The sequence below is a fragment of the Canis aureus genome, chromosome 18, assembly GCF_053574225.1.
Source record: "Canis aureus isolate CA01 chromosome 18, VMU_Caureus_v.1.0, whole genome shotgun sequence".
NCBI classification, from domain to species: domain Eukaryota; kingdom Metazoa; phylum Chordata; class Mammalia; order Carnivora; family Canidae; genus Canis; species Canis aureus.
The window spans coordinates 25,639,478-25,666,300 of record NC_135628.1 but is presented as its reverse complement, the minus strand read 5'-3'; the positions used below and the strand labels follow the sequence as shown (position 1 = coordinate 25,666,300).

The 26,823-nt window shown below is 39.3% G+C and overlaps 1 protein-coding gene across 2 annotated transcripts in view; it reads left to right on the top strand.

Moving 5' to 3' along the window:
* Positions 1-3,564: 3,564 nt before the first annotated feature.
* The window catches only part of SP4 (Sp4 transcription factor), a 76,758-nt gene continuing 53,499 nt past the window's right edge, over positions 3,565-26,823 (top strand). The window contains exons 1-3 of one of the 2 annotated variants that reach the window (XM_077856570.1): positions 3,565-3,802; positions 4,226-4,353; positions 4,938-6,492. In XM_077856570.1, coding sequence (XP_077712696.1) covers positions 3,796-3,802; positions 4,226-4,353; positions 4,938-6,492 — 1,690 coding nt within the window. In that variant the 5' untranslated portion in view covers positions 3,565-3,795. The remainder of the gene's footprint in view (positions 3,803-4,225; positions 4,354-4,937; positions 6,493-26,823) is intronic. The other variant, XM_077856569.1, reaches the window with a different exon arrangement.

Here is a 26,823-nt window from a genome sequence, read left to right as displayed (position 1 = left end):
CTGAGAGCAGCGAGGGAGAGGGTGTGGAAGAAGCTGGTGGTTTCACTGTTAATCATATGAGCATCCAGGGGTTGTTGATTGAATGCTCAGTTGAGAAATGCCAGGTCCTAGAAAGTGGGGACCAGGAGATATTTTATATCTTAAAGACTTGTTAAAAAATTTCCAGCAGCATTTTTCCAAATGTAGACTAAGGGTAAATTTAGGAATGCAGAGCAATGCACAGGCTACCTACCTAGATTCTAGACTTGTTCTGCAGTGCAATTGGAAATATGAACTTTCTGCTCCAGGAAGGTGGTGTCTAGGTCCCCTCCCCATGCCCAACATTGTTTCTCTACCCTCTGGAGCTCTACCCAGCAACTATAGGGGTAATGCATGGCAGGGGGCCTTCAGGGTGGGTACTGATTAGATCCTGGAGGCAGTGTTTTATCTGAGTAGTCAGTGCTCAGTTGTTAAACATTTTGAATAGAAATGGTCATTTTTCTCTGTGTGTATACACATTGGGACACGATTAAAAAAAAAAAAAAAGGTGTGAAAGCCACTGTTCTACAGGCAGTATGAGTGTAGGAAGGAGACTTTTCAAACCAACTACTTCCTCCCAAGATACCATTCTCACAGGTGTAAGGCTGAAAATTTTATTGAATTTATATTTACCTACACAGAGAATGATACTGGTTTTCCATTTACCATGGTGATATCAACTTCTTAAATTAATTACCTTAAGACTAAAAGTAAAACGATTTAAAGAGAAATATTAGATATATCATAGTATAGGTGATTCCTAGCTTAAATTAGTAAGGTGGTATAAGAATGACTGTAATTTTAGAACTGTCTCATATAGCTAAATCTTCTGTTAGGTAAAATGATGGTACCTGAGAAGTCATTACTCTAGGTCACCTGCCCCAGGTCTTATGGCTCAGCCGTGGATGAGAGGCTTTTGGTTCACCATAAAAAGCTGGGCTTGCTAACTATCGAAGAGTAGCAGAATATGCCATCCCAAAATATGGCACTTTGTTATCCTGATTATTTTGAGCTGTAAGCACTTGAAAAACAGCAAATGCAGAGAGAGGCTCTCTCAACCCCGCTTATCTGCCTAAAGACAGATCCCCTAAAAGGAACTCAATTATCATCAATCTCCCAAGGAGTTTCATCAACCAGGGAAGACCGAACAGAAGAGACTGGAAGTCGAAACCATACCCAGAAAACTTTTTCACAAACTATCATACCTTCCAACTATTTGGCTATCAGCCCATTTGTCTTTCCTAAAAATTATTTACCCTCCCCCTAAGAGGTCTACATCCCATTTCCCTATTAAGATATTTAACCTTGAATTTTAAGCCATTTGGGGGAGTTAATCATTTTTTCCCTGGGTTTCTCTCATGCATACTTGAGTTATACATGTAAATAAAATTCTGGTGTTTGTTTTTTTTGCCAGAATTGTCAATTATTATTATTGTCAATTATTGTCTCTACTAAGAAACCAGAGGGTTTTCCTCCTCTCCAATGTGTTTCATGAATACCAGCAATACCACTAATCAGAATATTTAAAACACTTTGAAGATCTATACTGAACGGATAAGCGTTCTTTTTTTTAAATCTGTGGTTCAGAGCCAGTGATACATTCCCTCTGAAGCAGGTTTTGTAAGGTAAGAAAGCTGCCAAGGAATGCCCCAACTCATAAGACTACAAAATGTCTTCCTTCATTTACCATAGGGGATTGAGAAAAAAAAAAAAAAAAAAAAAGACTCAGGGGTAGACAGTTTATCTGTAAATCCAAGAAAGCACTTCTGAGCTTCCATATTGCACACGGGGGGGAGGGGGGGAACAAAGCAGGTTAATTTTTTTTAAAGAAGGGGTAGGCAATAAATACTATGTAATTCTTTGAAATGCTTTGTCTTTCTGCACTGCTGGCTTTGTCATCAGCCAATGTTGCAATTACTTTAACAAGCAAAGGAAATGCCAGTCAAGCGCAGCACCTGGGACCTCCTCATCCTTGCAACGCACTAGGCCTCAAAGCGGGAGACAAAAACCGCTCGCGGCTCTGTTGTGTGTGTGGAGCCCAGGTCAAAAGGGAGTGAAAGGGCCTATGAGCCTGGGTGTGTAAGAGCGCCTAGTCCCCAGGGCCAATGTTTACGTTAGCAATTCACTTCCACCGCTGGTACACTCGGATCAGGCGCCTACTCCGTTCCGTGGGGTCATCATGACTTCAGGACTCTGAAGGCTGCTCAAGTGCATCCGACACCAGAAAGCTTTGTGCAGCCAGATGTGGATTCCACCTTGCCCAGCAGCTTATGCTCGACTGCGACCGGGGCGGACTGACGCGGGGCCGGGCTTTTTCTTGGCCTCCAAAATCTTGGGAGACCCGTTAGGACGGAAAGGTCCGCCCGCCGCAGGGGCTGTGTGGCAAAGCACCGTGCAACCTGGGCAGGTGGGTCGTGGGCCTGTGCCAGCGGCCAGCGAGCCGGCCGGAGACGACAAATAAAATGGGAGATGCTTCTCCGTGGCAAACAGCAGGCCTCGTATTTGAAACGGAAGGCCTGGGCCAGGGAGGTGAGCAAAGAAAGGAAAAGCGCAGGCACCGCTCCTGGAAACCGGGTTCATTCAAACCCGGAGGACAGCAAACCCCGCCTCCCCACGCCGCCGCCCGCTCAATCGCCAAGCGCTCCGGGTGTGAGCTCGCCCCGCGGGGAGCGGCTTGGAGCCGAGGAGGCGGTGGCAGAGGTGGTTTGGGCAGCCCCGCGCGGCGGATAGGCCCAGACAAACAACACCCCTTCCCCCTCCCCCTCGCTCAGCTCAACTCCCACTCGGCCCCGGCCACGCCCTGCCGCCCCCGCCCCCTCGGGCAGCTTTCCGCTCCGCAGCCAGGCCTCGGCCGGGGGCGGGAGGGAAGGCGGTGCCTCGGCGGGGGCCGCCGCGGCCGCCGGAAACTACAAGACCCGACAGCCTTTGAGGCGGCGAGCCGCCCCTCGGCTCCCACCACTCAGAGCGCGTCACCAGGGACCCAGCCAATGGGGACCGAGCCAGGGAAAAAGGGCGCCCGGGTCCGGATGCGCCTCGGGAAAGCCATGCTCCCTGCGCAGGGGGCAGCGGGCAGTCCGCCCGGCGCGCCGGGGCGGCGGTGGTCGGCGCGCCCGCTCGCCCGGCCCGCGCGCTTCCCCTGAGCGACGGCCCTACTTTTTTCCCCTCTGGCGGCGATTCTGAGGGGTGCTGGAGCAGGTTTCGGGGGGAGGGCGCCGGGAAATGAGTAGGGGGCGGGATATCCTGAGACAACAAGTTTGGCTGTATGGAGGGCCTGCCGGCGGCGGCCGGCGCTAGAAGGCCGAGAGAGGGAGCGCCGGAGGGGCCGCGGCGGGGACAGGAGAGCGGCTGAAGGGATCGCCCCGGGAAAGGGGGTGGAGAGGAGGCGGCCCCGGCGCCCCGGCCCCCGGCAGGTCGGCGGCCAATCCGCTGGGGGAAGGGGTGGAGAGTCGGCGGCTCCGGCGGAGACAGGCCGAGGGGGGTGGGGAGTCGGCCGCGCTCGCGCCGCCCCGGCCCCGCCCCCGGCCCGCGCCGCCGCCCGCGCCGCGCGCCGCCGCTGTCAATCAAGGGCGAGTCAGCCGGGCTCGGGCGGAGAGAGGAGCTGCTACGCCACAGCCCAGCGGCGGCCATTCGCGGAAAAAGAGGCAGAGCCTGTGCCAGCTACAGCCTCCTCCGAGCCACCGCGGGCGGGCGGGACCGGCCTCTCCTCCCGCCTCGCCCCCACCCCCACCCACCTCTATCCCTGTGTCTCCGGCGGAGGGTTTGTCCTGTTAATGCGGGATGAGCGGTACGTATTCTCCACCCCCCTCGGTCTCCTTCACCGCCTCCCTCCCTCCCTCCTTCCCTCCCTCCCTCCCCAGACCCTGCTCGGTTCTCCCCCCTCCCCCGGGGCCGCCGAGATGCTTTAAGGGGAGGAGGAGACGAAGGGAGGGTATCAGGGGGTGGGAAGGAGGGTTGTGTTTTGTCTTGATGTCTGAGAGAGAACAACCTTCTGGGTGTTGCTCTGGAGCGGATGGGTCGGGTTTCAAACCACGTTTTGTGATATCCCCCTCCTCCCTTCCCTCCTTCTCCCCCACCCCCTGCCCGTGTGCGTGGATCGCGGGTTTATGGAGATTAATGTTCCGGGGGAGGGGGAGAGGAGGGGAGGGGGGGAAGGCGAATAATAATAATCCTAATAACCTGTTGTCGTGGTGGGGGGGGTCTGTTGCAGATCAGAAGAAGGAGGAGGAGGAGGAGGCGGCGGCGGCGGCGGCGGCAGCGGCGGCGATGGCTACAGAAGGAGGGAAAACCTCTGAGCCAGAGAATAACAATAAAAAACCCAAAACCTCAGGCTCCCAGGTAAAAGCAGACATATGTATATAGATATAAAAAACAAACAAGCAAAAAACAAAATTCATCACGAGACGTTAGGGGGAGAGAGGGAGTTCTGTCCTTTAATTGCCCAGAACTGAAGAACAGAATACAAATGCCCATCCGCTCAAAGCATCTTTCTGAGAGTGAGGAAGTTAAATTGTAATTTCATAAAGATTTCACACGTTTGAGGGGTAACGTTGTTTAAAATGACATCAGGAACTCAAGACTAGTGGAAGACAGTGTGTGTGTGTTTTCCCAAGGGCATTTTGAGTTTATGAGAATATACTTTAAGAAAAGTTTGTTAGAAATTTCCTTTTATTTGAACTTTATATTACATATCTGCTTGCTTATCCTTCTGTCTTACTGCTTTTGTTGCTATTTCTTTTCTCTTTTTCTTTCTTTCTTTTTTTTTTTTTTTGGTTTCTGTCACTTCCTGAGTAAGTTCTGAAGTGTAGAGCTGTCAAAATAAACAAATAAACAAACAAACAAACCCCTTCCAACTACTAGCCTCCACTAAATCCGCCCACTTTTTTCCCCCCCCCTCTCCTTTACCATCTCATTTTGGGTAGGACTCTCAGCCCTCTCCTCTGGCTTTACTGGCAGCTACTTGCAGCAAAATAGGGACTCCTGGTGAAAATCAAGCAACTGGACAACAACAAATAATTATAGATCCAAGCCAAGGATTGGTGCAACTTCAAAATCAACCGCAACAGCTAGAACTGGTAACAACACAGCTTGCTGGAAACACTTGGCAACTTGTTGCCTCCACTCCTCCTGCTTCAAAAGAAAATAACGTTTCTCAACCAGCTTCTAGTTCATCTAGTTCTTCCAGCAGTAATAACGGGAGTGCATCCCCTACAAAAACTAAATCAGGTAATTCTTCCACCCCTGGTCAGTTTCAAGTCATACAAGTGCAAAATCCAAGTGGTAGTGTACAGTACCAAGTGATTCCTCAACTTCAGACAGTGGAAGGCCAGCAAATTCAAATCAATCCAACTAGTAGTTCATCTCTACAGGATTTGCAGGGCCAAATTCAGCTCATTTCTGCAGGTAATAATCAAGCTATACTCACAGCTGCTAATAGGACAGCTTCTGGGAATATTCTTGCTCAAAACCTGGCAAATCAGACCGTTCCAGTCCAAATTAGACCTGGTGTCTCAATACCACTGCAATTACAGACCCTTCCTGGTACTCAGGCTCAAGTTGTAACAACCCTACCAATTAACATTGGAGGAGTGACTTTAGCTTTGCCAGTGATAAACAACGTGACTGCTGGAGGAGGGACTGGACAGGTTGGCCAGCCTGCTACTACTACTGATAGTGGGACTTCCAACGGGAGTCAGTTAGTTTCCACACCCACCACCACCACTGCTTCTGCCAGTACTATGCCGGAATCTCCCTCCTCCTCCACTACCTGCACAACCACTGCTTCAACATCTCTGACGAGCAGTGACACGTTAGTGAGCTCAGCAGACACGGGCCAGTATGCAAGCACATCAGCCAGTAGTTCTGAACGCACTATTGAAGAATCTCAAACACCTGCTGCTACTGAGTCTGAAGCACAGAGCTCCAGTCAGCTTCAGTCTAATGGAATACAGAATACACAGGATCAATCAAATTCTCTTCAGCAGGTGCAGATTGTAGGCCAGCCTATCTTACAGCAGATCCAGATCCAACAGCCTCAGCAACAGATTATTCAGGCTATTCCACCGCAGTCGTTTCAACTTCAGTCAGGGCAGACCATTCAGACCATCCAGCAGCAGCCTTTGCAGAATGTTCAACTTCAAGCAGTAAATCCGACTCAGGTGCTTATCAGGGCTCCAACTTTAACACCTTCAGGGCAAATCAGTTGGCAAACTGTACAGGTTCAGAATATTCAGAGTCTTTCAAATTTGCAAGTTCAGAATGCTGGGTTATCCCAACAATTAACCATCACCCCAGTGTCTTCAAGTGGTGGCACAACTCTTGCTCAGATTGCTCCTGTGGCTGTTGCTGGTGCCCCAATAACTTTGAATACTGCCCAGCTTGCATCAGTGCCTAACCTTCAGACAGTGAGTGTTGCCAACCTGGGTGCTGCAGGTGTTCAAGTGCAAGGAGTTCCAGTTACAATCACTAGTGTTGCAGGTAAGTTACTACGGTCTTTTCTCTATAAGATCCTTTTACATGGTTTTTAATAGTAATTAGTTACTGCTTTTCCTTGCTAACTCTTAGGTTTGATGTAGATATCTGAAATAAACATAATTATAAGGAATCTAAAATCAAAGGAATATTATATTAACTGTCATAACTATGGTCATCAGTGTGACCCATTCACATCTGTACCTTTTTCTATTAGGGTTTATGTGTTAAATTATGCTAGACACTTTTATAAAGTTACTCTTCTGTGGAGCAAAACTTCCTGATTAGAGTCATGAGTGTCTTCTGTAATTTAGAGATCATATTTGAATACACTTGAACTCTTCAGAAAGAACTCTAATAAAAATGGTTATATCTTCTTTAAAAGGAAGTGGGTTTAAAGCTGACTTGGTAATACAGTTGTGAACTTGTTGGAGTTTTAATTCTACTTTGTAATAAGGCTAGCTTTTTCTTAAATTGGAAGTTACTTTTGCTTCGGCATCTTGTTGCTCATCCTTTTGCATTTTAGTATACAGTGTTGTTTTAAACTAGATATTGATGCAGTTTAGAGAGAACAATTTTAAGTTACAAATCAATTTTTATGTGTGCTTTCTGCTAAAACCAGGATTTTCTCAGGATTTTGAATATTTACATATAAAATTATATTTAAATCTTATGGTTCCATTATTTTTAGTGTGAAGTTGTTGAAAAGCAGTTAAAAATGAAAATAGTAGAATGCCACTAATTTGAATTCTAATAAGGTCATTTTAAAACCAATTGTGAAGCAATTATTTGTTCTATAAAGAGGGACTTCTGAATTTGGAAAACTAGTCTTATTAAGTATTAAATTTTCTCGACTCGTCTTATTTTATCTGATAGCTTTTGTTTTCTCATAATTAAACACTTTACTGATTCTGATTTGGTGAAAACCTAGTTGTGTTTTAGTGCCTTTGATACTGTCAGATCAGTTTAATTAAATATTTTTATTTTGATAATCTGAAATGAATAAGCACATCACTTTTTTTTTTTTAATTTTTATTTATTTATGATAGTCACACAGAGAGAGAGAGAGAGAGAGAGAGAGAGAGAGAGAGGCAGAGGCATAGGCAGAGGGAGAAGCAGGCTCCATGCACCGGGAGCCCGACGTGGGATTCGATCCCGGGTCTCCAGGATCGCGCCCTGGGCCAAAGGCAGGCGCTAAACCGCTGCGCCATCCAGGGATCCCCAGCACATCACTTTTTAATGACCTTTCTTGAAACAAGCTTCAGGAAAATTATGCTAGGGTTTTTGTTTTACAGTTAATACCTAAAGTTGATGTATATAGTTATAATTGAGTATTACCAGATAGAGGTCTCTGATTAAGAATAACAGAGATTATGAGTTTTATTTAGATGCCTATTACCTCTAAACCAAATCTATTCAGTAGAATTTCCTGTGATGATGAAGTGTTGTATATCCTATCTGATATGTTAGCCACTAGCCACATGCGGCTATTGAGCATTTAAAATGTGGACAGTGCAACTGAAGAACTGAATTTTTAGCTTATTTAATTTTTAATTTAAATAGCCACATGTGATTAGTGGCTTCTGTACTGACAGCACAATAACCTGATCAAAGGGTATTTTGGCTGTGGTACTTTTTCCCCTAACGCTATTACAGCACAATTATATAAGTATTTTTCTAGATTATAACCCATAGCTTGCTTTGTTCATACTCTTAGTAAAAACTGACAATATCTTATTTCTGAAAAAATGTCTGTTTTTTTTTTTTTTAAATGTCTGTTTTTAATGGGTTGAATGACAGTTTGCATTATCAAAGCAAAAGTTACTTCACTTCTATTTTGATTTGCGTATTAACCATTAGTGAATTATGATTAAGGTAATTGAATAATTTATAACTTAGGTTAGGAATAGTTAATTTTGTGCTGCAATTAGTATCAGTTACAACTCATAGTTTTCCCTTTACCCATTGTGAGGGTAAGTCATTGATAGTAGAAGTGTGATCTTCTGATTGCCTAACTCATATTTATTTGAATGATACATTATTAGGAAGGCAGGATCCACTTTCTTGAACTGTAACTTTGGGGGTGTGGTCAAGGAATTTGCTTTTCAAATAAACTTTCCACGTCATTCTAAATCTCACTGAGATTTGAGAACCAAGGATCTAGACATCAGTCGTGAACCATAAAGCAAAATACCGAAGCAGTTGGGTGTTGGAGCTAGTTCATGTGTGCCGCAAGGAATGGATTTTGATGGCAAAAAGAACTTAGGGTTTTAATTTCACAAGCATGTATTAACTAGCAATATGCTGAGCATTCCCAAGAGGTACGTTTAGTCTTCATTTTCAGGGCTAGTTTTTTTATTTTTATTTTTTTTACTAAAGGAGTTTACATGATTTGGGTTTCACTTAAGTGTATCAGGATATTTAAACTTTACCTAGTTAGATTTTTTTTTTTCCTGAACTAAAAGATTTTAAATTTCGTTGATGTTGAAGAGTTTATATTCCAATAGATATGCTCAGTCGTTTTAAGAAGATAGCCATGTTTTAAAGACTAGAAACTTACCAACTTCTACAAGTCAATGTAACTAATCTGGCCTAGTTGTTGACGGATTTTTACCTTACGTTTTTAATATAGTAGGTGCTTGACAAATATTTGCTAAATTAAGGTGTAGAGGAGATGGAGAAGATAGCACTTTGGGATTGGGAGTAATGCTGTGGAGTAGTTTTAATGAAGCTGATGAAATGGCTCTTTTTTCTTTAATTTCTTTTGGCTTTGAGCTTTTAAGACATTAAGAGTGGGACACCAGGTACTTCACTATCTCTAGAAGAGGGAAAATGAGCAATAAGTGCCCATAGACCCCTTTTATAGCTGAGTCCTTGAAGTTCTGATCTTCTGCTTTGTGTCCCCACCTTTTGGTACTTTTTGGTTTTTTGGTTTTTTTGTGTGTCCCCTCCTCCTGACTGGTAGTATTTAATTTATTTAATTCATGGGAAAATTTTTGCTGTAAATATTTATGACACTATTACCAGCCTTGAAAAAATTACTAACAATAGTTGGCTTTGACAGATTGTAATGACTAGCTCAGTAACAACAGGCTAAGTTATCCTCCATCCTCATGTTACTCTTCAAGAGATATGGGTAGGGTCTGGATGATATGGACAGGAAAAAAATTGTGTAAGGTAATCATATGAAGTTCGTGAAGCTAGGGAGCTTCATACTTGATTTTATGAAATGAGAATGTTAGTGACAACCTAGGAGGAATCTCTTTCCTTGATAATGAATTCAGCATAATGTGTTTCTGTGGTTTGGTCTCTCAGAATCTTGACTTCCAGGCTGAGCATCTAGCATTTAATTAGTTGGAATTGTAGTGGGAACTAAGTATATGTTCCTTCAACATACTTACTGTTTGTTCCTTGTTAGAATTAGGAGTTTGACTTTGGAGGAAAAGAATTCCTTCTTAATAACAAAGATAACATCGTACTGCTGGTTTCAGAACATCTTTAGTTTTAACTAAGTGAGGAAAGCAAGATATTTGCGGTAAAAAACTACCTATTTTGCATGGTGTACTCAGGTAGCCAAAGAGCCCTAAATAAAATGAACTTTAGAAGTTACATCTGCTTAAAGAATTTAGAACACTTAGGGGACCATTGATATCTAAATCTGTAATTAACTTCATTGACAGGATTTGATTTGGTTTTGGGTAACAGATCATGTTTTTGCTTGTGATGGAGGGATTTTTTTTTTTTTCATTTTAGGGGCAATTAAAATGTTTAATTCTTACACAAAAGTTCAAACTCAAAGATAAGATGTTGCTGGCCCTTCAAAAACTTAGCTGTCTAACTTTACTTTTTTTGGAATTAGAGTATGAAACCTTGGGATGTAGCAGAATCAGGAATGGGAAGGCCAGTTCTTCATAATTAGGGAAAATGGGGCCCAAGCAAAATAATTGATGTTTATATTTAATTTAGAAACCAAACAATGAAGTAGAATCAGCCTCTTACACCAAATCTTTTTTACAGAGCTACTAAAAGTAGGTATTGACTTGAACTTTAATGCTAATATGATTTTTCTTCACTATACATATATTCTGTTAATTTGGATTTTCTTAGGCATCTTAAAATAACATACATGGGATGTATATATATCGAGATATATAAACACATTTGTGTGCATAACTATATAGATATCTAGTTATTTCTTTTTTTTAATCAAGTTTGCTCTTGTAGTTTTATTTCTCTAAAATCTTACAGTACCGTTTGTTACATATTGAGCTTGTTATGAGGAACTTATATTTTGTACCCTGTACAAGTGATTTAGGTTTTGAATTACCAAGTTGTTTTTACCCATTAGATGATATATAGCATGACCTTTAAGATTTGTTGATGACATAACAATATCATTACCAATTTTTTAAGTTTTTCACGGACGATGAAAATATATCCAATGTAGAGCCACATTAATTTTTAGAAAGGCATCTTTGAGGAGGATTTCAGGATAGGGAGGGGCACAAGGGGAAATAGTTTTAATTATCTGCTTTTTGAATCTGAATCAAGGAACATAAATAAGTAATACTTGAGGAATACTGGAGCAGGCATAAAAGCAAGTTGAAGAGAAAAAAAAAGGAAGCTTGATTAAGAAAGAAGATAGGGGAAAGTGCCATAGATAGGTCTTAGAGAAATAACAGATTTATAGGATGATAGAATTTTAGTTTGAAAGTATCTTTGAGGTTATTGCCACCAGTTATAGCCTTTTGGTATCACTGCTAAAGTCTATTTATAAAGGAATTTTGTATTTTTCTGTTATAAGTAAGAGCAGAAATATGGGTCAGAGGTTCTACAGTGCTACATGAAGTACTTGGGGGATGACATAGAAAGAATTGACAATGAAAGGGGAAATCTGTGGGCTCTTCTACTCTTGATTTAGTTCATAATACTTGACAGTTTGCTACCTAATGAATGAGCAGATTGTGGCAAAGGGGAACCTGTTGAACTACAAATTGCTTATGTATGTATATGGTGAGATAAACGCATGATACTGTAGTTAACCAATGTAATTTAAAGATAATTGAGCATCTCTCCCCCTCCCTCATTCCTTAGTGGTATTTTAGAAATGAAACTGAAGCCCAGAAAAGTTGAATGTCTTGTACTTTTTGGCAGAATGAGGACTAGAATTTTTTTTTTTAAGATTTTATTTATTTATTCATGACAGACACGGGGGGGGGGGGGGGGGAGGGGGGGGGAGAGAGGCGCAGAGACAAAGGCAGAGGGAGAAGCAGGCTCCATGCCAATAGCCTGATGCGGGACTTGATCCGGGGACCCCAGGATCACACCCTGGGCTGAAGGCAGGTGCAAAACTGCTGAGCCACCCAGGTATTCCCAGGACTAGAATTTTAATGGTGCTCCACTTGTCTTTCTGCTGTATCACTGGCTTTGTTATCCAAATCTTTTGCTAGTAGATGAGTAAATGTAGTTGAAGTTTAGGGACCAGACAGGGAGAGTAGCTTGACTTTGTCTTCTCCAGATGAATTGTGTCTGTTGTCACTGGATATTCAGCTTTAGTATATTGAATATAGTGTTGGTAAAAAGCACAATTCCCTAGGTCTCCTTGTTATTGAGTTTAATGGTGGAATCTTAGTGGTAGTATTTTGTCCTCTCTTGAAAGAGCAAAATCAGAACTAATGAGATTAATAAATTCTATATGTTGGTAAGCAAATTCTCAGGCTGTCCAGATACTATATCTTTTCCCAAACTATATTTAGAAATGTTTTTTTTTTTTTTTTTAAAGAGAGTTGTGGAGGAAGAAAAACATTTATCATTTCCCATAGAGTGTGTCAGGTGCTAGGTTAGATATTTTATATTATCTCATTAAAACCCACGATATCTTTGTAAGATGATCTTGTGCCTGTTTTACAGAGAGCCTCATGAGCTTTATTTAAGAAAATTTGCTCTCTAGTAAGTGGTAGAACCATGATTTAAAGTCATCTGTGATTCTGAGGTTTTTGTTCAGGAGATCTAAGATAAAAGGATGAGTTCACAGGTAAAGGCTATTTTTCACCCTTTTGTGTCTGATATATCTTTAAGTCCCACAAAGAGTAAATGGTTTCGAAAATTGAAATGCTGATTATGCAGTTAAAGTTTCTTCTAGTCCTAACATCCTGTGGCACTGGCAGACAATTATGACTAAAGGTAGTAAAAGACATGGTGAGTAGAAACTATTGTGGCTGCATGGAGATCTCTGTGTTAAACTCACATTTTAAAATACATGAAAGGTAGAAGAAAGGACACAGGATTAAGAATGAAAACAAAGCAGCTTGACATTTTAAGAATAATGTCAGGAAAGCAGAAACTCATAATAAAGTAGGCTTTTAAAATAATTTTAAACAACTTTTAAGGCTTCAGATCACAGCAAAAGACACTTACTACTTGAGTATAATGGTGCAATATGAAGAAAAGACAAAGCTGCTCCACTCTACCTCTCTTAACCAGCAAGGAAAATGCACTTCCAGCTGAAATGACTAGACCTGTAATTTACTGAGATTATTTGTTCAAGGTAAGTGAAGAGATAAGGGACATTTAGTTACCTTCTGGAAGTCAGAATGATCCAGATAAAGTGCCATCCTAGGGTCAGAAGGAACTTTCAAATTCAGTTTCAGCCTGGTATAAATAACTTAAAAATTGTGCAGCATTGAAGAATTGAGCATGAATAAGTACCTTACTTTTTGAAAACATCTTATATCGCAGACAGATGAGTTTCATAACGTCTTTAACAAAGTTGCTGAATGAATTATCTAGTAGTTGGCTTCTGAGCATTTAAAAAGGACTTCAGGGATCACTGGGAACCCATATGGGTTCACTAAGAAACTAGGTTTATTTATTCTTTCTCTAGAGTTTCCAGATGAGTAGAGAAAAGAAATAATGTCGCCATAATATGTTTTGATTCCAGCATTGATAGTCATGATTTCTTTATTGTTAATTTTTCTTAAAGATTTTATTTGTATATTTATGAGATACAGAGAGGTGGAGACATAGGCAGAGGGAGAAGCAGGCTCCCTGCAGGGACCCCGATGCAGGACTCCATCCCAGGACCCCGGGATCATGCCCTGAGCCAGAGGCAGACGCTCAACCACTGAGCCACCAATGCACCTGTCATGATTTCTTTAAGGCTCATACCTGATTGCTCAATTACATGAAAAATGATTGTCTCCTTTGATAGAAGTCTTTGGTATTATGGCATAGGATTCTATCCTGGAACACAGTCCTGTTGAATATTTTTAAACAAATATTATAGTGAAAGATGGCCTATTTAAATGAATTTAAAGATGAGGGAAAGCTGGGATACTTTGCTATTAATTATGATGGGGATAGACTTGAGATTCAAAGTGATCTTAATGGTCTGGAATGCTGGGTCAGAATTAGCAAAATAAATACAATAGATCCTCTGTTTAAAGGGATAGGGGAAATTGTATACCCCCAAGATGAAAAACCTAGGTTGGCAGCAGGACATGTGAAGGTGATTTGGGATTTATTGGCTTAATATGAACTAAGTAGAGTAAAGCTCCTCCTTTACTTTGTGTTTGTCAGGCCATTTATACAGTATTGCGTGCATTGCTAGGTGTGCCACATTTTAAATGAAACTGGCAAGCATATCAGGAGATATTTCTGAGATGCAGAGTGCGGGAAAACATTTCACATTAGCAATAATTGAACTGTGGAGGGTTTTATTGTTAAAACAATAGGAAGTGTGACCACTATCTTTGGATATATGAAAAGCATTTTTTTAAAAATCTGTTTTGTTTGGCCCTAGGAAACTAATAGAATATGTATCTTTACAGAGACTAGTGCCACAAAGTAATGGAATGGTTTGTTTCAGAGTAGTGATCTTTCTTTGAGGCTGGATGTCATCTGTCAGAGACCCTGCAGAATATAGAAGAATTTCTTGTATCAAAAGTTTGATTAGGTAAACTGCAAGTCTTCTTCTAATCTAAAATAGAAGAGTCTATGAATATTTGATTATATGGTCCTATTCTGGGTACTTCCATCCAGCATATGGTGAGAATTCTATCTTAAACGTAAATGACCAAATATTTAGGGATTGGGGTGGTGAGGATTTGAGGGTCATATTTACCATTTTTCTTATTATAGTGGTAGTATAATTAAGGTGAACTTTATTAAGCAATAAATGTAATAGTTTGATTCATAAATAGATTTCCATTCTTCACTATTTGTTAGACTTACTGTACTCTTTGATGCCATTTTTTATGTTATTTGTAGCTTTATTTGGTGACTACCAAAGCATTAATGTTTTAGACATATACTTCATTGTCCAACATTGATTTGTAGTTAGGATATTTTATCTTAGTGGCTCTTAGTTATGTTTCTGATACTGTCACTTTAGTATGCACAACATGATTACTTTTTCTTTAGTAGAATTGGAGAGCATTTGGAAAATCTAGGATGCTGATAGAGTTCAAACTCTGGAAGCACTCATAGCTTCAAATTTGTTAATTTACCCTGTGGAGCAAACAGATCCAGTATGTCTTTCTTTCTGGTTCAGAGTATCTAGCACATAGGTCTTTTTTAAAAAATTATGCAGAAAATACTAAACCTATCAGGCACTGAAGTATTTTCATGTCAAGATAAAATTACAATTTTCCAGAATCCATTGCTAAATGGATTTTATTTATTGCTAAATCTTTTTTATTTTATTTTTTTATTTTTTTCCTTTTTATTTTAAAAGGAGAAAGGCTTTAAAAAAAGTCTTTGAGACTTGAGACCCCTTTTTTCTTTTTAAGAGTTTATTTTACAGAGAGAGAGGAGTGTGCACGCATGCACATAAACGTGCTTAAGTGGGGGGAGCAGCAGAGGGAGAAGGAGACTCTCCACTGAGTAGTGAGCCCGATGGCGGGCCTCAATCCTAGAACCATGGGATTACGACCCGACTGAGCCACCCAGGCACCCCTTGAGACCTTTTTTTAATAGAAAAAGTATTAATTGAGGTACGTGAAGATTCTCTTTTCTTTAGGTATGGTAATAAAGTTAGGAGTAGGGACTATCTGCTTTATCAGAGAGGTGTGGTTCAAGTAGTAGGTTTATTACTGCTGCAGACATAGGTACTGAGAAGCTTTCTAGAGCACAGGTATTTTGTGTTCTCAGTGATAGGTGTGGCTGAAAGAGGAAACAAAAGAGGCACAGGAAAAAGAATATTATACTCACATGTCCTAGGGAGACTGTCACTGTACACTGAGAGGGGATCACATGAGAGGGAATGCCAAGGGAGCTGGATCAGCTCAGCAGGTGGGAAGCAGAGAGCAAGAACCCATGGGCAAATGCTTTTTAATTGGGGAAAGTCAGGATGGAGTACACAGAAAAGAAGTGAGAGAATGTCATTTACTAAATATTACTATGTCACAGTTGGGGAAGGTAAGAAGGGAAACTGCTGCAGGAGCCACCCTTATCATGTTGGTGCACCTGAGTGCCTGGGTGGGGTGCTCACAATTTGCTTGAGAAGTTGTATAGCCCGCAGGAAAACATTTTAAATTTTATAATACAACGGGAATGAAAATTAGAACTCTTAAATTTTTGCTTGGGTACTGCTCTTCATTAGTTTATCAATCCTGGGCAGACATGTTATAATTGGAGTTTTATTCCTTTTCTCATTTGTAAAATAGTGGTATTAATTCCTTCCCTTTTTACCTCATAGAGTTGCAAAAATCAAATGACATAATACATGCAAAAAATGTTTGAATATTATAAAGAAAATTCTACAGTTGACCCTTGAACAGCATGGGGTTAAAGGTGATGACCTTCACATAATTAAAAATTCCCATGTAACTTTTAATTTCCCCCCAAACTTAACTACTAATAGCTTATGGTTACCTGGAAGCCTTAGCAATGACTTACAAAGTCACTTAACACATTTTTTATGTTGTATGTATTGTATGCTGTATTCTTAAAGTAAACCAGAGAAAAGAAATTGTTATTAAGAAAATCAGAAGATACAGTGGGAGAATGAGTGGTTTTAGCTGTGAATATTAGTTTGAGCTAAATATTAGATGCAAATGAGAAAGTTGTACAAAAGGAATATCAGAAACCTTTGAAGTCCAACTAAGGATAGAAAGAGGTGTATCTGCTGGTGGAAAAGAAGCCATGTATTTCATTGCACAAGAGCTAAGTGTTTGCTGCATGCTCAGTCTGTGTTAGACTCTGAAAGTACTTACCTGTTTTAAAAGGATGCCCCTGTTGGGGAGATGAGGCTAGCATGCATTAAACAATTACAGAGCAGCTACAATTACGTATGAGAGTTCATACTTAAATACTGGGTTTTAAGATACGGAAAACAAGTTATGAAAACTCAGAGACTGCTGAGATCAGTGGGTTGGAGTAAACAAGAAAGGTTTTCTGTGGTGAGGACTTGAAACAAGTCTCAAAGATTGGTTTGGAAAGTGGACGTTTGAGTCTGACAATGGAAAGGTAAAGAGAGAGGGAGCCAAGTAGCTGAACTTGAAATGAAAAGCACAAAGTCCTCATGTGAAAGCATGTAGCTAACACAGTGAGTGACGTTCTCTCGTCTGTGCTGCCGTAGCAGTGTGGCGGTCTCAGAGTATCTCTCAGGGTACACCCAGTGAGCAGCCTGCCACCTTTGCTTCACAGAAGTTGTGTGTTTATTGGACTGTTTCCTGATGTTTTGTTTGAAGAAAGGATTCTGCCAAAATAATAATAAGTTTGAAAAAAAAATAAGTTTGAAAAACATCTAGTGGATGGAAGAGATTTAATGGAAAGATTGGTGAAGCAAGTGATATTAAAGTGTTTTTCTATAGATAAAAGTGTGGAAAAGTTAGAATCAGGAGGCCAGTAAAAAGCATGTTGTTGATTAATTTAGTCATGAATTCACAATGGCCTTTAGAAAGGCTATGGCAGTGAACTTGCTTAATATAGAGAACAGGTTGTCAAAGTACCCTTCAGTGCTGAGTGTCAACCTGAAAAAAGTGGTAAGGGATTAGGTAAAAACATGAAATTTGCCAGTTCTTTTCCTCTACTCCATATCAAGTATAGCAACAGGCATTTAAGAAACTGAAGATGAAGTGAGATATGCTTGCTGCTCTCATAGAATATATTATCTGTTACAGAGACCTACTGTATTTTATTTCTTTGTTTCTAAAATGTACTTTTTAAAAACATTTTAACATCTTTGAAATTGAAATGCGTCATATATTCAAAGACATGTCATAATTTAATTAGCAGATTTTTTGTCTTCACAATCACTTGCGTCTTAGACTCAATGGAATATGATGAATATATAGTTAAATTAAAATTATAACACAGCATTTGGTTTATAAAGCCTATGAGTGAGGTGTTACTAGAAGCCCACAGGAAAGAAAAACTAGTTGTTTCTAGGCTTCCAGAAATGTTTTCATGGAGTGGGTTATAACTGAGCTGGACCTTAATGGAGTACTCAAGTTTTGCGAGGTCAGGATGAGGAAGGCCATTTTAAATAGTTATGTTGGACTTTACATGCAGTTTGGAACTCTTTTAGGAATTTTTCTACAAATGTTACAAAATTCACACTGGAATCAAGAAATACTAACACACTAAAGTTGAATTGTAAACCTGTGGGCAGGGGCTGTGTCATATATATATATATATATATATATATATATATTTTTTTTTTCAACTTGCACATTGATGAATATTGCTTGGTACATTATAATCCTGATACTGAACTAGGGAAAAGGACACAGGTGAAGAACTTTGATTTCATAGGAGAATGGGATCAATAGGTCCTTGGAATAGATTCTACGTGCATACTAAAAAAGGAATGAGAGATTTTATGATCATAAAAGGAAAAGTGATTAATAAAATGAAATAAAAGGAAATTATATCTGATTGTTCCATATGTTGGAGCTGCAGGTTGAGAATCTTAGCAGTGAGGGGAGTTTTGAGGAGAATCCAAAGGTGTTTAAAGTTTACAGGTTGTTTCTGTCCCTCTAAATTTATTATGAAGGTACCTCATTATGTGGCCAGAGAGGGTTTAGTATAGTTCTGTAAATAATGAGTCAAGTCACCATAGCTTTTTGTTCACAGAAGCGGAGCTGCTTTTGCACAGGAATATAGGAACCAGATAGTGATCTGTGCTGTGGTAAGTGGGTACCTGTCCCTGCTGTGGGGGGTGGGAGAAGGGGTGGAAAATCCTTGTTTGGTGGTAGTTGAGGGTGCCTACGCCAAGGAGTTGAGGAAGAGGGAAGAAGAAAAGAATAGGTGCATATGGTGACACGTACTGACTGAATTTATATAGGAGAAATGATTATATTTAAAGTGGTTTGTAAATCCTGTACATTTTCCCATATATTTAAATCTACAGATGAACTAATTTGAGATGTTAACATTTGACAGATATTTGTCACAAATGCTACAAATTATAGTATGCTTGTTGAAGCAGTAATTTGATTATTTTAATTTTATCATAATTGTGATTTTTTTTCTAAATTGAATTTATTTATTTTTAAAGATTTTATTTATTTATTCATGAGAGACAGAGAGAAAGAGAGAGGGGCAGAGACACAGGCAGAGGGAGAAGCAGGCCCCATGCAGGGAGCCCGATGTGGGACTCAATCCCGGGTCTCCAGGATCACACCCTGGGCTGCAGGCGGTGCTAAACCGCTGTGTCACCGTGGCTGCCCCATAATTGTGATTTTTTTTAACAGTTTTATAAAGTTAGAACACACTGTATTTTTGTTTCTAGAATTTCTCTCATCTTTTGTTCTCATTGGCAGGATATTAGTATGTATTTTTTTTTTTTTTTTTTTAAATATAACACTGGGAGGTTTTTTGTTTTTTTTTTAAGATTTTATTTTTATTTATTCATGAGAGACACGGGGGTGAGAGAGAGAAAGAGGCAGAGACACAGGCAGAGGGAGAAGCAGGCTCCATTCAGTGAGGGGAGTTTTGAGGAGAATCCAAAGGTGTGCCTGACGTGGGACTCAATCCCGGGACTCCAGGATCAGGCCCTGGGCTGAAGGCAGCACTAAACTGCTGAGCCACCTGGGCTGCCCTGTATGTTGATTTTAATGGTAAGGCACGTATATGGATTTAGTAATCTCTTGATAGACTTTCATCCATTTCGTGGACTGTCTGCTGGGAGACTACATTTATAAATTCAGCAACTGGATATTCAGCATCTGTTTCGTGAGGCTTGATGTCTTCCTTATACTGTTAAATACATGGGACTGAACTCCCTCTTCCATAATGTTCTAATGGGGAAAGAAATTAATTAATTTTTCTTCTATGAATGAAATAAGTAAAAGAGTTCTTTAACTTATATGTTTGGCTCACATTTTTTGTATATTTGTAGTATGCCAGAAACTGCATTTACTCTTCAGAACACTGTATAAAGTTAAGCATTGTGGTCATGTGCAAAAAAAGCTAAGGTCTAGAATGGTAAATAACATGCTCAGGGTCACATAATCTAATAAACACATTTTGTCTCTAGAACGCTGCACTTTGTCCATTAGTACTTAAATTGTCTCACAATACACTCCCCACGTGCTATAGTGTATGTTTCCTGTGGTCATTTGTGAAATTGTTTCTTATGCGTCTTCTGTGCTTAAACATTTTATATTTATTAACCCATTTAATTTTTGCAATTCTATGGAGAAGGTAATGATGGTGACCTCAGTTTATAAAACAGGAAACCAGGGCTAGCAGAGGTACTATCTTGGGCATAATCATACTGCCAATATATTAGGCACTAATAAGCTAAAGTAATTTTTTTAAGGTTGGTCTGGGTGAACAGGACTATCACCTATCTTTACAGCTAAGCAATGCTATTTTAAATAACTTATTGTAATTAATGCAGAATATTCAGTAAGGTATAGATTCCTATATCTTTAGCTGAGCATTCTACTCTTTATCTACCTTTAGGGGCATAGGGCATAAATGCCACAGAGAGGATTAGAAAGAGATTTTATTACTTTGTATCCTATGTTGATTGGGAATTTGAAGTTAGGAAGAACCTTTCCTTTATTAAATATATGTGTACCATAAATCAATTTTGAATGAGTTTTTAAAAACAGATTCTAAGACTATAAGCCATAGAAGAGTCTTAGATTTCATTTTCACTAACATTTATAATACAGTAATATTAATATTCAGTGTAATATTAATATTTAATATGTAACATTGATATTTATATTAAACACTTAAATATAATCAATATATAGTAGTTAATATTATGTTATATTAACTATGTTATACTGATACAAAAATCAATAAAATTGTCAGGTATGCAAAAAAGTGTATGCTTTATGAGGCTTACATTTCATAACTTGTTGAACTGCATGTGACGAGTGAGTAGATAGGAATTTACTTTCTGAAGGAAATATTAAGAAATGACTTTGACAAAACCCGAAGGCAGTAAGATTTATATGTATAGAACTTAGGTTCTTCAGATAATTCTGTTGTCATTTTTGTGTACCATTAGTTCAGGTGACAGCCTTGGTGCTTTACCTTTATTATCGTCTAGTGGATAAATAATAATAAAACAAAATTGAATATCTACCTTATAATATACCAGACATTGTTCTAGGTGCTGGGGCAAACAAAACAGACATGTTCTATAATCATGGGTCCTGTTCTTTATTTTATTTTTTATTTTATGTATTTATTTATTTTGGGTCCTTTAGGTGAATTTTATCTCATAATTAGATTATTGCTGTTTTTAATAGATGAGGAAATCCCAGCTCAGAAAAGTTAAATAATTTGCCCAGTTTTATAGAGTTAATACATGGGCATATTGGGAAAAGAACCCAAATTCCATGTGGCTTCAAAAATCTTACTCCAGTTTAATCATAAATCCTTAGGGCTGGGAAAATTAGTTTCTGTGAAAAGTTTTTAAAAGGTTTTTTTTTTTTTTTCTTTCTCCTTTTTAAAGTAACTACCAGGGGTACCTGGGTGGCTCAGTTAAGTGTCTGCCTTTGGCTCAGGTCATGATCCCAGAAAGTCCTGGGATCAAGCCCTACAGTGGGAAGTCTGCTTGTTCTACTCCTGCTTCCCTTCCCCTGCTCATGCTCTCTCTCTTTCTCTCTCACTCTGCTCTCTCAAATAAATAAAATCTTTTAAAAAATAAAGTAACTACCAAAGAAAATTGAAGACCAGTTTACATTTTATAAGAGTTTGATACACCAAAGTAAATTTATAGTCTGTGAGAATGGAGTAAATTTAGTTCAGTCTCTATATTTTGAAAAGATGAGATTGAGTTTCATTTTGCCCGTCTCTATTTTGGTGTGTGTGTACATGTTTATATATATATATGTGTGTGTGTGTGTGTGTGTGTGTATATATATATATATATATATATTTACTCTTTATAAACATTGAGTAAAAAGGAGATTATATTCTATATTTATGAACCTGTTTATCACCTTCCTTGTTCTCTCAACACTATCCTTTAAGGATACCAACTCATTTTGGGATAATTCTAAAAAATTAACTAACATACTTCTCACACTCCCACCCCTACCCCAAGTCACAGAGTAAATTGTTGAAATCAGAATGTTCACAGCTTTCAGTGTGCTTTTATTTATTTTTGTTTATTTATTTTTTAAAGATTTTATTTATTTATTCATGAGAGACACACAGAGAGAGGCAGAGACAAAGGCAGAGGGAGAAGCAGGCTCCATGCAGGAGCCTGATGTGGGACTCGATCCTGGGTCCTCGGGATCACGCCCTGGGCCGAAGGCAGGCGCTAAACCGGCCGAAGGCAGGCGCTAAACCGCTGAGCCACCCAGGGATCCCTCAGTGTGCTTTTAAAAAGATTCTCTGATAGCTATCTGAACAGGTAATGATAACTATGTATAATTTTCAAAGTGGAAGGCAAACATGTTTCATTCCATAAGCAGTTTGATGAGCAGAGGTAACCATGATATATTTAAGAAAAAAGCTCTGTTGCTGGGTAGCAGGTTAACTCTGCCACTAAATAGTTGTGTCACCTTTGGAAATGGAGGTCTTGGCTTTTTCCTTTAGTTACAATGAAATGTTTGTATATGTATTTTGTAAAATAAGGTATTTGAGATATTTTTGGTGTTAATATTTTATAATTTTAAGCACAATTATATGAAAACCAAATTGAACTTAGATTTTATTTCAGTGAGCCAAGAGGAAAACTCAGGAAAAACATCATTTAACTGCATTTCTAGTTTCTAAATCAGGTTTATTACTTTTGGGAGTAAAACTGTGAATGAGATATGTCCGTATTTCTAAATATGTCAAGTTTTGCTTTTATTAATGGCAAAGTTTTTGAAGCCAAACCTAATATTGAGTCTAATGCTATTCTCCTTTAAGAAAGGTCAGTCTTTAAGTTTGAGGCGTTATTGAGGATTTGCAAAATTTTTAGAAAATGATAAGCCACCGTCTTTTTTTTTTTTTTTTTTTTTAAGATTTTATTTATTCATGAGAGACACAGAGAGAGAGGCAGAGACACAGGCAGAGGGAGAAGCAGGCTCCATGCAGGGAGCCCGATGTGGGATGCGATCCCGGGACTCCATGATCACGCCCTGGGCTGAAGCCTGAGCCAAACCCCTGAGCCACCTGGGCGGCCCAAGCCACCATCCTTTTAAACTAAGCACATGCCTAGCCTTCAGCAACAGAAAAAATGAGGGCCAAGACTCTATACCCTTGGGCATTCAGATTGTCATCTGGGAACTCCTCTGACTCCTCAAAATGTTCTTGCATTTGGGTATAGACATTGAAGATGCCTAGTCAGAGACCAGCTGCCCTTTAAGCCAGGGAGTATATTTGCTTAGACCTGAGCTCCTCTAGCTAACAAGCAGCATAGATTAGCCCTGTGAGAATAAATGTTGCAGCCACAGTAACTACACAGAGAGCTCTCTCATTTAATATTACCTCCTAACTTTTCCAAAAGCTAGATCCTGATCTTCAGACCAATGATTTTACCACAGTCCTTGTTGCCTTCTTTTTTTCTCTCCAACTTAACAATGATCATCTCAGCTATGTGTTTTATTACCTTACCACCTCATAACTTAGACTTTTAGTCAGCCGGCCCCAGGGACAGTAGAGTCAAATCTAGAAATATAGAAGAGTCAAGTGAATCTTTGTATCTCAGTTTCAAAGGAGAAAACTTTTTACTACCTATCCTGGAAGGTGACAGATATGATAGCCGATTTGTAGTCCATAGATGTCTCATGAGAGTAGTAGTATATTCATCTGCTAGAATGTTAGAATTTTAAGCTTAAAAGTATTATAGCAGGAAGAACACCATTTTCACCCTCACAACTGCTGGCACAATTAGAGTTTAATAACAGATTCCAGTTTGCCACCTTGGAAAGAAAGTATTTTAAATGCTGAATCATACTAATGTCAAGCTGCATTTGTAGAATGTCTTCTGTGAAGATTTTTTTAAGGGGGAAGGGGCAGAGGCAGAGGGAGAGTGAGAATCTCAAGCAGACTCCTCGCCAAGTGCAGAGCCCGACAGGTGACTGGGTCTCTCCACCCTGAGATCGTGACCTGAGCTAAAGTCAAGAGTCAGATGCTTAATGGACTGAGCTACTCAGGAGCCCCAAGATTTTTTTTTTTTATTACGTAATGATAAAACAGTGATTTTCCTTAAACCTGAGTTTTTAAACACAATGTTTGCTTGGGTTTCTTTTTCTTTTCTTTTTTTTTTTTTTTCTTTTTTTAAATATTTGCTTGGAATTTCATTTGGTAAGTTAATATAAATTTATAGAAACACTTTTTTTAAAAGTGTGTTTAGTTACTGCTTATTCCTAAAGAGTAAAAAGCTATTTTGGAAATCATGTCTTAAGTTATGTGGCGCATAGTACTTTACTATTCTACAGAAGTTAAAAAGAAAAAAAAAAAAACACAGATTGTGCCCTCAAATACTATTAAAAGTACGCAGTAAGTTATTTATGTGTCCATTAGTTACTAAGAATTATACATGCTTTTCCATGTGTTAGCCCAGTTGCTACAGTTAGAGGCCATTGAGCAGTCAGTCCTCAGTGATTAGGAATCTATACAATAACACTATCCAATATACTATAACTTTTAAAATGAAGGAGATGTTGTGGTGCTGGTGAAAATAGCAGTGGACAAGAATCAAGACCAGGCTTCAGTCCCCCGGTCTGCTAGTTACTTTCTGTGATATGGTGATGTCCTTTAGCTTTCTTGAGCAATTAGTAAGCACCTGTAAAATGAAGATTAAACTGCCTATTGCACAGGGTTTTTCTGAGGATTAAATGGAGTAAGTACTAAATAGAGGTAACTATTAATTGTTATAAATTTACCCTTCTATTTTAATTCTAAATTAATAGATGTGTGTATTGAGCATTTTTCAGTCTCAATTTCTATTACAAGGTCGTTTTTATATCTGTAGTGTATATGTACTGTTGGTATATACTGATTGTTCAATAAATATCAGCAGTAATGAGACTTCTCTATTACTCAGCTTAATTGCATATGTTAACTATGTTTTATTTTTTGTATTCTGATGCTTTGACATATGGGGCCTTGCTGCCCCTGGAGAGGACTGCCCCTTTCAGGATTACTCATTTCCTAGAGATAGTAAACAACTCCCCCTTATGTGTGCTTTTTCAGGTACAAACCAATCTAGAGCCCACTCCCCAATCTATTCTTTATAGGCTCTTGACAGTTTAGGTGACCTACCCAGACAACATTGAGGAACAGCCTCAATGCTCCAGGGCTCTGAAATTATTCAGACTAGCCAATCTTAAGCCTTTTTCCCCTGTCTTGCCTTTTCCTTCCTGTGGAAAACATAGTCACAATTCCCCCTCTTTCTGCCTTCTTACTAATTCTGGTGCTTCTCTATATAGCCCCCTGTGGCATGGCTTGCCCCTTCCTCTTGGAAACTGAACAACAAATTGTCTTTTCAAGGCAATCTTCTCATCTGTCAGTATTACTATATCCACTTTAAAAATTTATTTATTTATTTATTTATTTATTTATTTATTTATTTATTTATTTATTTATTTATTTATGAGAGAGACGGAGGAGACAGAGAGAGACACAGGCAGAGGGAGAAGTAGGCTCCATTCAGGGAACCTGACATGGGACTTGATCCCGGTCTCTAGGATCACGCCCTGGGCCGAAGGCGGCGCTAAACCTCTGAGCCACCTGGGCTGTCCACATTTTTTAACACATTATATTTTAAAACAATGAGCTGCTGATTTCTTTTATGCTGTTTATGGCAAAGAACTTATTAAGAAATAGTATTGAGGTACCTGAGTGGCTCATTTAGTTAAGCATCTGACTCTTGATTTCAGCTGAGGTCATGATCTCAGGATCCTGAGATTGAACCATGTGTTGGGCTTCAGCTCAGCATGGAGCCTACCTGAGCTTCTCTCCCTGTCCCACTGCCTCCTCCTCTCCCACTTACGTGCTCTCTCTCTCTAAGAAAAAAGAAAGGAATAGTATTTTTTAAAGGTTTATTTATTTATTTATTTTTTATTTATTTATGATAGTCACACACAGAGAGAGAGAGAGAGGCAGAGACATAGGCAGAGGGAGAAGCAGGCTCCATGCACCGGGAGCCTGATGTGGGATTCGATCCCGGGTCTCCAGGATCGCGCCCTGGGCCAAAGACAGGCGCTAAACCACTGCGCCACCCAGGGATCCCCAAGAAAGGAATAGTATTAAATATCGTTAAATATGGAAGTTTCCTTTAGAATTAACTGGAATATTCAGGATGATACTGAGATATGTACGTGTGTGTAATTAAATGTGTGCATGTATACATATATACATATACACACACATATATACACACAGTTATGTATGTGTGTGTATACAACTTTTTTGAACCTCACTGAAAGATGACAAATTTTGATTTCCAAGCTACCTTTGCAGATGGTTTTTGGTTTAGCTCCCTTTATTTGTAAGTGATAAAACTAAGGCCCAAAGTAGATCTATAGATAACCCCAGCTCACACCTTTAGTTGTTGGCAAACCCCAGATAACCTAGGTTTAACCTTTCAAGACTTGACATGTGTTAATAAGTTTTTTTTATTAAAAAGAAAATTATAGGCAAGTTTTTCTTCTCTTTCTCAAGGGAATAGATCCAAAGTTAATTTTGTTTTCTCCTTTCCCAAGTGGCAGTGGTTTGGTTGCTAAGTAATTGCTCCTATTGAAATAATTTTTTCATCTAGCAAAACTAAAACTTAATGTATTTATTTAAATTTTATTTCATAAACTATTTTAATATATATTTTATGTCCAAATCCAGATGTTTATATCCAAAATTCACTTATTTTGTGTCTCATCTCTTTTTTCCCCCCTTTATTTTCTTTTTTGGTGTTAGAGTTACAAACTTAGA